The 10,497-nt window shown below is 35.0% G+C and overlaps 1 protein-coding gene across 3 annotated transcripts in view; it reads left to right on the top strand.

The window, feature by feature from the left end:
• The first annotated feature begins 5,157 nt into the window (after positions 1 to 5,157).
• The window catches only part of LOC119068092, a 39,351-nt gene continuing 34,011 nt past the window's right edge, over positions 5,158 to 10,497 (top strand). For 2 of the 3 annotated variants that reach the window (XM_037171510.1, XM_037171509.1), the window contains exons 1-3: positions 5,158 to 5,556; positions 7,017 to 7,113; positions 7,520 to 7,579. In XM_037171510.1, coding sequence (XP_037027405.1) covers positions 5,500 to 5,556; positions 7,017 to 7,113; positions 7,520 to 7,579 — 214 coding nt within the window. In that variant the 5' untranslated portion in view covers positions 5,158 to 5,499. The remainder of the gene's footprint in view (positions 5,557 to 7,016; positions 7,114 to 7,519; positions 7,580 to 10,497) is intronic. The other variant, XM_037171511.1, reaches the window with a different exon arrangement.

The raw sequence follows: 10,497 nt of genomic DNA, 5'->3' as shown, positions 1-10,497 counted from the left end.
GCACGACATAATTTTTATCGCAACCAGAGTAATTACAGAGTACTTTGGGCGTATATTCAATAATATTCAATAACAAACGTACACCAATATGGAATAGGGACGGAGGATAAACTAGAAAATCCTAAAAGACTAGAAAATATTTTGTCTGCTGAAAATCCTCATAAAGCCAAAAAAAGTCATTAGAAACCCAAGAAAATCCTCAAAATCATTCAAAAAGAAAATCCTTAAAAATTGATGGAAACTGTGCACGGATAGATTTACCAATTTCGTTATTCTTCGTTTCCCTAACTACTCACTTTTACCATACTGTTACAAATGTCGAAAGACAGCAACCAGATAGACAAGCTGGCGAAATAGCGAAAATGGGCAATTTCATGTGTACAAAACAGTAAAATCATTTTTCATGTGTCTAGGCCGAAAATGAGGGAGTTTTGAGATTTTTATCTGGTTTTCATGAAAATGTTTTTGAGTATCTGTTTTGGACGATTGGTTTTAGGCAATTTCGCGAGTTGTAGCCCGAACGAAGTGAGAAAACAGATACACAAATAACTATTCTTTACGACAATCCTTTATCAATGAAATTTACAAATAACTGCCCTTCGAGGTAGTATAGGGCGTCATATGTTATAGCTGCTACAATTTGAACGTTAGTAATTCAATAATTTCTCACAGCCTTGACTTTTGGCATTGTGTGACAATTACACATAGTGCATAAAAACGCACTCGTTTGCATAAATGTATTCAACACATCACGCATACAGTAAGTACACCTCCTTCCTCTTCCATGGAATAACAGCGGTTCTATTTCAGAAAATTTTCCATTTGAGAATTAAATTACTTTCATCAAGTAAAGCGACAATTTTAATTAATTTACGTTAATCTAGTGATTGGGAGAATGTTACTCATTTAAATCACAACGAGCACATAAGGACCAAACGTGCTGAATCAGCGTCATTAATTCGAGTTTATGCAACTCGGTGTTTTGGAATCTTTGTCATCTGGTAAAGTTTTGAGTAAATTAAAATCGGGTTCAAATTTTTTGCGATTTCGTTTCTAATAACTAATGGACTGTGTATTATTTGGGACAAAGGGACTGCAATCATTGAACGTCTTTTATGAACGATCTTTTTGTGGACGTTTTACTCACTGTACACCGTACGTCGTACGGTAGATTCAGTAGAAGAAAAAAATATATTTCAAAAACCTAAATGTTAACCGACAAATAGTAAAAAGTATATAAAAATTAAAAATAACTTTAGCCTGTTAAATGTATAATTCTGCCTGACTTTATGAAAAAGCAAAGTGAAACAGAAAAACCTCTACATCCTCCCTCTCCTCTTCCTCGTCCTATCCCACTGACTGTCATCATTCAATAAAATGGTAAATATTATCATTCCATATAGTAAAGAGAAAACCGTGTTGTTTATGTAATTAATTATATATTTAACATTAAGACTTTTATAAAACGAGAAAGAAAGAAGAAAAAAAATGTATTTTAAGCATAAATTGGAGGATTTATTTCTCTTAAAAGATAATCTTTGAAAATAAATCACTAATTTTTATTAAATCGACTTTTTATTGAACAAATTGATCTGAAAACTGAACCGGAATGAATGAATGAATCATTTCCGGCATAAAGGAAATCAAGCCGTTACGCCTTAATTGAGCGGCTGACAATATGCGCTGTAATAGCAATTCTTAATTGTTTCACCCTTCCCACCCGGTACGACTAAATGTATGAAAAATTAACTTGTAAAATGTATTCAGTCAGCGTAGACTTTGGTCTGATTCCTCGCTCCTGAAGAGTACTCGTAGAGACGTTACCAATCTACAAAGAAAACCAGTGTTACATACACGAATGGCCAGGCCTGGTCTAGGCGAATGGTCATTCGGGCGATGCTCAAAGGACCTTTTTGATTTTGTATAGATGAAAGGTAACGAATGGCTTTTTGCATTTTTTTTAATTCAACGCCCTTATGGCGTTTTCGATCAAGGTCGGAATGCCACGGTAAGAGGGAGAGGTTGACCTTTTTCAACCTTTTGTAACGTAAATGCGATAGCATTTTCCTCAAACTTAGTATATAAAATCCGTTCTCCATCTATACCTACATAATTCACACCGACATCAACACCACATCTGCTATGGGTGAACAGGGCTTAAATGTATTATTGACTACATAATGGGAAACGAAACACGCTTCGACTATATTTTATAATCGGAGGGTAGCAATGGTGTTTTCAACCAATACCTATACTATGTTCGTTAGTTCAGTAGCAATAGAAAGCATTGAAGCCGTATGTGAGTTTGTCGATGCGTTGAAGAAGGGTGTATTTTCCCTAAAAGTTTTCATTCTTACCAACCAAGAAATTGAAAATACAGCTGACTACTGAGAGGAAGCCGCTAATCCATACTGTCTGCTAACAGTTAAGGTCAGCAAAATAAATACCATGTCGTCCGTCGCCATAGATTGAGGAAATGTATCAGTACACTAAATAAGGGAATGAATTGAGACCTTCAGATTTATTGGCCAAGGTAATAAATTTGCATTGGAGGGATATTAAAGAGAAAATTTTCCCCTTTATTTGCTCTAAGATGTTTCACAAAACATTTTCGTCAAATTTCTTTAGTCCAGACTTTTTCGAATTACAACAGCCTGAACATGTACCGAAATATTTTTTGAACCGGTGGGTGGCGAATTAAAGTCGCATTTGCGTCTAGTTCTCCAATTAATTTAATTAAAATCTGATTCTTATTATAAAAAAAAACTTGAAACGAGCCGAACAATTCTTATGATCTGGAATTTTGATCACCCAACGCAGACCCAGTCAAATAAATCGACAAACATTTTAAATGCAAATTTAACCGATTTCTGTGATACAATTGGAAATTCCAGATCATACGAATTGTTCGGCTCGTTCCAAGGTTTTTTTTTACAATAAGAATCAGATTTTAATTAAATTAATTGGAGAAATAGATGCCCTAAACGAGTAATTATTCCGTGGACCAGCTGGTAATCGATCAAATGGTAATTTACAGCCAGGTTCTACACTGAAATTCAACTTGACAAAATCAAAACCCTGCTGCCTTTTTCATGTAGTTCGTTAATGTTATAGTTTTCGGCAACAACGATTTTCTGTTATAGTAACTTTTAATTGTCTTCGGCAATTGCCTAAAATCGATGGTATTTTACGACAATTTTTATGGTAAAGTGGTACACCCGTGACATCAATGTAACATCACATATCCATCCGTTTGATGTAAACAAAAAAAAGCTTTGCTATTCACAGCAGACAGTTACTCCTTACCGGTCGACATTCACACACCTTGATAATATGGCACTTTCGACATACGATGAATAATCAAAGAAAAAAATCGCAAAACTCTTCATAATTTTTCGAGCCGATCGGAATTTCGGACAGGCTCACATAAACACTTCGCCGCTGTGGTATGCACTTAACTCTTTGTTTAATAACGAACATGCTTGTGTCAGAGTAGAGTATAATGTGTGGCAGTAAGAACAGTATATTTTATGTTCGCCTGTTCCAAATTCTGAACGTGCATATGTGGCATGTTAGGTATGATGTGTACATATGATGCCATAAATGACATTTGAACACAGTTGCAGCATAGTTGCATGCATAACATTACCGACAGCCAAAGGTTTACTTTTAATATTTAGTCCAAAAGTATTTAAAAGGAACTATTTTTACCGCATACAGTGTGTGTGTGTGTGTGTGTCAAACCATAGACCGAAATAATTAGAGACATGATACATTGCATAGATTTCATTTTGATTTTTCATTGTCTAATATGTTACCAGGTCTTCTTAGGGGTCGTTCATAAATAATGTCACGCTTTTTTATGGACTTTTCGATACCTCTTCTCACCAAAAAGAGTCAAAACTGACTAAAATTTGTTTGAATTGTCACGTTTTCTTGAAAACCCCTTTTCAACAACGGCGTGACGTCATTTATGAACATTCCCTTGTACTGACAAATTTAATAATTTTTTAGCTCCTTACCTTCCGAAGTTGTTGCTTATTTGAGATTCCAAATTGAAAGTCTTGGTCTTGTCTCAGGTTTTTTAGTCACTTAATTCCCGACACTGCGGCTCCTAACATATGTCCAAACCTGAGCGGTTTTTAATGGTCAGAGATGACTCAATACATTATTTAGTTGTGCGACGAGAAGCACTTATTAGTAAGTCCCATTCAGGGCATGACAGAATACGTTTTGCTACATTTTGCTTCAAGTGATGTTCTAATTCTAACGCTGAAATATTGGTAGTCCTTCGAACAAGATGAACAATATGTTGATATATTTGCTGGATTAATCTGAAACATAGGGAAAGAATGGTTATCTTCTTTGTTTAATTGCTAAGAATTTCATTAGTTGTTTTAATGGTTGAATGGCAACATTTTATTTGTAAGAACGTAGACAAATTCTCAATGAAAAAGTCTTAACGTAAGTACTAATTAGACGAATCTACTTCGCCAAATTAATTCTTTCGGTGATCTAACAACGTTTCGTGTTTAGCGAGGTGTTTACACTGTGACCACCTCGGCAATAATATTTGATTTCATTACTGTCAACTTACCAAAATCGATCTTCGAGAGACCCTGACGTATATTTGTTCTGAACCCTAACAATCAGAAGTCTTAAGTCTGACGATTGTCTGATAAAGCTAAATTAAAAGTGGCATTGTTTCAAGTGTTGCTGTTGGTAGCACACCTTATAAAAATAAATTAGTTAACTAAAAAATAGTAATCCAACCAGTCATGCGACGTCCAAGTGAACTAGGATTCATGTCGATTTCGACTAACAAAAGGTTTTTCCTTTGATGCCGTAGTCAAAAACAAATTTTTATGTTCTTCATCGTTTTCCACTTAGATAGGATCTATTTCCGACAGAGAATAAAATTGATCAAAATAGCGACCATACCATCAGATTCTCTTGTATCTGTTTATCTGCAAAAAATTCATTTTAAAAGAAAAATATTTCCCGCTAATAAATAAAATAATATCAAACCCCTATCACGTTCGGCTAGTACAAAATAACATTCTGTTTGACTGCTCTACTACCCTTATAAAATGTCACGGTACTATATGCGGCAGCACCCTCTTTCATTAATATATCGATTTCCCCTTATGTGAAATGTGTAAGTGTAATACATTTCCATTTAAAGGTCAGAACTGAAATCGTTTCCTCGATAAAAAAAATTTATCCGCATTGTAGCTCTTTGAAATTTACTTCAAACTGATTGATTTGGTCGGAATTATGTAATTTGTGATTAAACTAAAATTAAGAAAATGTTGCCGTACGTAAAAGAAAATGAAAAATAGAAATTCTCTTGCTGAAAATCGGTTCTATTGACGAAAAATTCACGAAAAGAATTTCAGTATATTTGCTCAGTTGAAAAAGGATTTTCCGGGGGACACAACAGCATTTAATTTTTACACTTTTTTGAGGTTTTGTGTGTTACAATTAAAAGATATCCTTATGATCGGATCATTTTGGAATTTGTGTAGAGCGTGCCCATCAATGCCTGTAGACAAGGTGAGTCCATTTTCTGTTAAATTTCTATTGGAAAAGATTTTCGATTTTCTTAAAGTATTTTTCGTTAATTTAACCAACAAAAAAAAAGTTCTCTTCATGTGATCAATCAATTATTTTTTCGTGAAGCTTTTAACGAACAATATCTTTTACCGAACACCAATTTTGGGAATTTGCATTATTTCCTTTTCTTGCACAGTCTGGCCATACTAATCCCATTCCAATCTATCTCAGTGTATCTGGAATTTATTAATTTCAAGGGACCGAGTATGCTTAACATTCCATCGAGTGGTTATTTCCGCCGAATTTTGAAGACAATTGTATGGTTGGACTTAAATCTTTAGCCAATGAAATATCGATCTTCCTATTTACGTAATATAAATCGCCGGTAGCGTGATATATTTTGTGCTATGGTGTTTCTTAGTCATGTCAAAGGGACGTACATTTTTACCGTATATGCATGAATATGTCAGAAAGCAGCCAGGATATACGAGAGTTTTTTTTATTTTATTTTATTTGCATGCATTACATTGGGTAGGTCTATACATGGCCGCATATATAGCGTATGAGGTCATATGATGTGTTTGTGCTGAATTTTATTTTCAGTTCTACCAGCAATTAACTTTGGTTTGTGTGTACTCGCTCAATATGGACACATTTTTTTACTGTAATTTCTGATATGAAATGCCAATCGTGTAAATTGTTCCAGAAATTCGTTTTTCCGGAAAATCAATCAAAAAATTTAAATATTTAAAGGTTCTGCTGATTACCTTTCTGATAGGTAGTGGTGGAATGTGTCGGTAACGGTAATTAGCCGTTTTGATGGTGTAACAATTATGAACTAAATGTTTCGTACGACGACTTCGTATCAGCTAAGCCAATGAAATGATGATAAAAGGCACCTATCGCCGTTGCTGATGGATTGGGAAATGTTGGGTCTGATTTTTAAATTAGCATGAACCAATTCTACCTCGAAGATTAAATTTATTGAACATATAAAGATGAGTTCGCGAAATTTTGTTTAATATAAAAGAAATTCAGAACTGATTCTCAGAATAACGGTTAATGCGATCTAAAATATATTTTTAAATCAATTGTACACTACTTCGCAAATACCGAAACCAAAAAAGGTTGATTGCATCGTGACTTTCCTTTACTTCCCTGGTCAATAAAAAAGTCTCAAAAGATCGAAAAAAATATACTCACGGTCTCAAAACTATTGTCTTTCGATACGGTTATTCGAAGTTTCGACCAGGGCCTCATTTCTTTCACGTCCTTCATGTCCTAAGCGTCTTTGACTGTGATTCAACCGACCTGAGTTCGAAAAATCAAAAGAATTTGGAATATTTCTTAGCAATGTATGACTTGATACCCGGCTGACAATCAGTCTCATCGGGAACTTTTACGTTCCCATAGTCAATTCTGCAAACTTTGCGTGTAATAACGTTTTATTGAATTTTCAGCTCCATTCGGAATATCGAAGCACTTATCGTTGGCATGAGTACACCGGTGGGTCTAGGCCAGAAGTAATACGACGACCACCAGCAGCAAATCAGTTCGGTGAGTAACATTGTGCTATATTCTCTTAGTCTTGACTTATATTAGCTCGTTGTAAAATCGATTTCCCATAGGGGAAAATACTAATTTTATTTTTGCTTCACAATGCGACGAGTTTCTTTGTTTACTTAAGATTTGAAAGAGAACATTCGGAACATTTGTTAAACTTATTTTAAATGCCACTGAGTCTTCCCCTTTCACTTTCTCCCCCAAGAGAAGGGAAGACGGCATACAATTGGGACGTAACTTGGAGATAATGTTCCTTTTACCAAGACTTCAAATTCGAAAAAAATCACCTTCTCCTTGTTACGTAAACCATTGCTTAACAAATTATTTTGTTGCCCGTTAGTCCACTGATTTAATTTAATTTAAAGAACCATTTACTGACTTCAAAAAATAAAAACTACAGCCAGCTCGGCGGATAATTTCTTTTCGAAGTCAACGGAAGCTGACGAAAGGCATGTTGAAGGTGAGCAATACAAAAAATATTCGTTCGTTTCAATAGATGACTTTTAAGATAAATTAGATTAGCTTCAAATTTAAGTTTACTGTTGTCGACCATTCAAGTTTGAGAATATCTCATTATCGAATTCTTTCAATCAAATCAGACTTGAAAGTGATCTATAAAGGTTATGAGGGAAATGACAATTTGAATGGTAATATTTGTTGGTTTTCCAGGATTGGGGACGCTACTGAAGTATCCGAAAGAAATAATTTAGAGACAAACACGTCTGTTCCGAAAGACAATTTAATTTAGAATGAATTCGTACAAACATTGATCACTAGATTACCTCCGTATTCTCATGCAATAGCCGGTGACTATGATTACATCAAATTGATAAGTTAACACACCCCCTCAATTTGATATATTATACACCCCCTCAAACAATTGATAATGTTAAATTTGATTAAAAACAATTTCCAAAAATGTACATAAAAAAAAATATTTAAATAACACTGTACCACTCATATGACCTGGAACTGTCCATGTGAACTCAAAGTACAAATGAATCACTTTTCAACATTACTGCCATGTCGTTTGGTTCGGTTCAACTGTTCAATTCCAAAAAGCCAACTGCTAAACGATTTGCGTCTGCACACACGATTCGATTCAGCCGCTGCAACCGGTGTCATTCAGCCCACTGCTAATATGATTTGACTCAGCCACGACTTTCAATTGCGACAACCCACTGCTGCCGGCGATAGCCCACAGCCATCGACTTTTCGTTTGTAATAGCCCACTGCTATTAGCGATGACCCACTGTCACCGACTTTTTGTTTCGGTTTGCAATGACCCACTGCCATTGACGATAGCCCTCCACTATCGACTTTCGGTCGGTTTGCGATGGCACACTGCCATCGGCGATAGCCCGCCACTATCGACTTTAATTCGGATAACGATAGTCCACCTACTTTCAGCGATAACCCTCCGCTATCGATTTTATATTCCATTAACTTTCACTATCACAACTTCCGTGTCCTGGGCCCATAACCTGTTGGTTCTCCAGGATTGGGGAAGCTACTGAAGTATCAGAAAGAAATAATTTAGAGACAAACACGTCTGTTCCGAAAGACAATTTAATTTAGAATGAATTCTTACAAACATTGATCACTAGATTACCACAAAATATTCACAATGCATCACCTTCTTCCAACTTCCTTCAAATCCAACTATAAACCTAAAGAACAGAAGTTAAATCGACCACAGACCACAAGAGTTATGTGTAGATTAGATACCTAAGGTTCAGGTCTTAAATCAATTTGTTAACCATTCACAGACGGCATTGGTTTAATTTTCTGCTATTCCTTTTTATCTAAGTATTTTCAATCCTTTATGTCATCAGACGAGTCATTAGTTTGAACATTCCTTTTGCTATATGTAAGACCACATTAGCCAGAGCACATCGATCATTCTCCTCGTTGCTGTCGATAATAAATGGCATAAATGGAATTTCTTTAATGGCGTCTCTTGTTAAAAACAGTCTCAATCGAAATTGAATAAAATCGAAGGAAAAAGTCAGGAAACGGTGTTCTTATTTGAATTTATTTAAAAAAAAATTCAAGTGAAAATGATGGGTAAACTACTCAACTACTCAACTGGTCAAAGACCAATTAAACAAAGTTCAGGGCAGATTACGTAATTTTTGAAAAAGAACATGACCTAACCAACCTGACCATGCAAATCAGGTTCAAGTTTCAAGTCAATTCAGGTGAGATCAAAACTGATCATACCAGCTGTAGATTGAAGTGGGTTCAGGTATTTTCAGTACATAATGTTGGTGTAACCATCTATGTAATATAGGACGTTTGTGCGGAAAGAATGCAAGAATGTATGTGTAACGTAACTTACGTTCTAAAAAAGCGCGCGGAAGAAAGCCATACAAAAGCCATACAAAATTTTTTTTAAATCTTAATGTCCTCTTCCTTTTTGAATGTCCCTTTTAATGTCCCTTCGCTTTGTTTTATGTTGTGATGGTTGTGATTAAAAATTTTTGTCGTTGTGTGTGTGACATATTTCCGAATTTTCGTTCTTCGTGTGTGCCAATCTACCCTATGTTACATCGATGGGTGTAACTGACGTATCCCGAGCTTTATAACTACCAATTAATATTGCCCCATTGCAACATTTTAATCGACTCATTTTGTGTCTGATATATTTTTGAGCTATTCACACTGTGTCTCTCATATTATTTACCCGTGGTGAAATTTTAGGTAAATGTAAAAAAATCAAGCTCTGTTAAATCCGAAAACGCAATTTGGTTGACCACGTAACCCATTCATAGTTAATAAAAAAAAGGATTTCTACTGTGTTTGCAATGCGTATTGAAATTTATTATTCACAATTTCCACATTCATTGAACACAATTCTTTGCCTGCAGCTCTGAATATTGCACAAGTTGCTTCTGAATTAATGAATGGTAGAAAGCTCATTTTCACATTTCAGAAATAAATAATTTGTTATTCCTACGGCTAAAGACTGTGCACCGCTTCAGTTTGCAAACATTTTCGTTTAATAACTTTGTTCCGCTCATTTCTTTTTTTTAAACGAGTCTTCCAATAATCAATAGGTAATCAAAATGAATTAAATGTTTCAATTTCTGAATTTCCTTCATTATTCTAGTACATCAAGTACTTATCTTATTAAGTTCTGTACATGTCGAATCGTCTTGTTGCTTGCGTATGTAAGTCCTAGGAGGGAAAATTACACATTTCTTAAAGAACTGTCGCATGCAAAACACAAAAATCTGTTTTCTCAATTCTAGCATAAAAAGTATTGTACGGTGTCAAAGCACCTAGCAGGGTAATAGAAAAAAATAAAGTAGTACTTTAATCGAAGTATACGAATATTTCCATACTTTTTTTTCATAATGTCATTGCAAAATTACC

This window comes from Bradysia coprophila (genome assembly GCF_014529535.1).
Source record: "Bradysia coprophila strain Holo2 chromosome X unlocalized genomic scaffold, BU_Bcop_v1 contig_173, whole genome shotgun sequence".
NCBI lineage: Eukaryota > Metazoa > Arthropoda > Insecta > Diptera > Sciaridae > Bradysia > Bradysia coprophila.
Note: the sequence above shows the minus strand (reverse complement) of the source record. Positions and strands in the feature narration are given on the sequence as shown.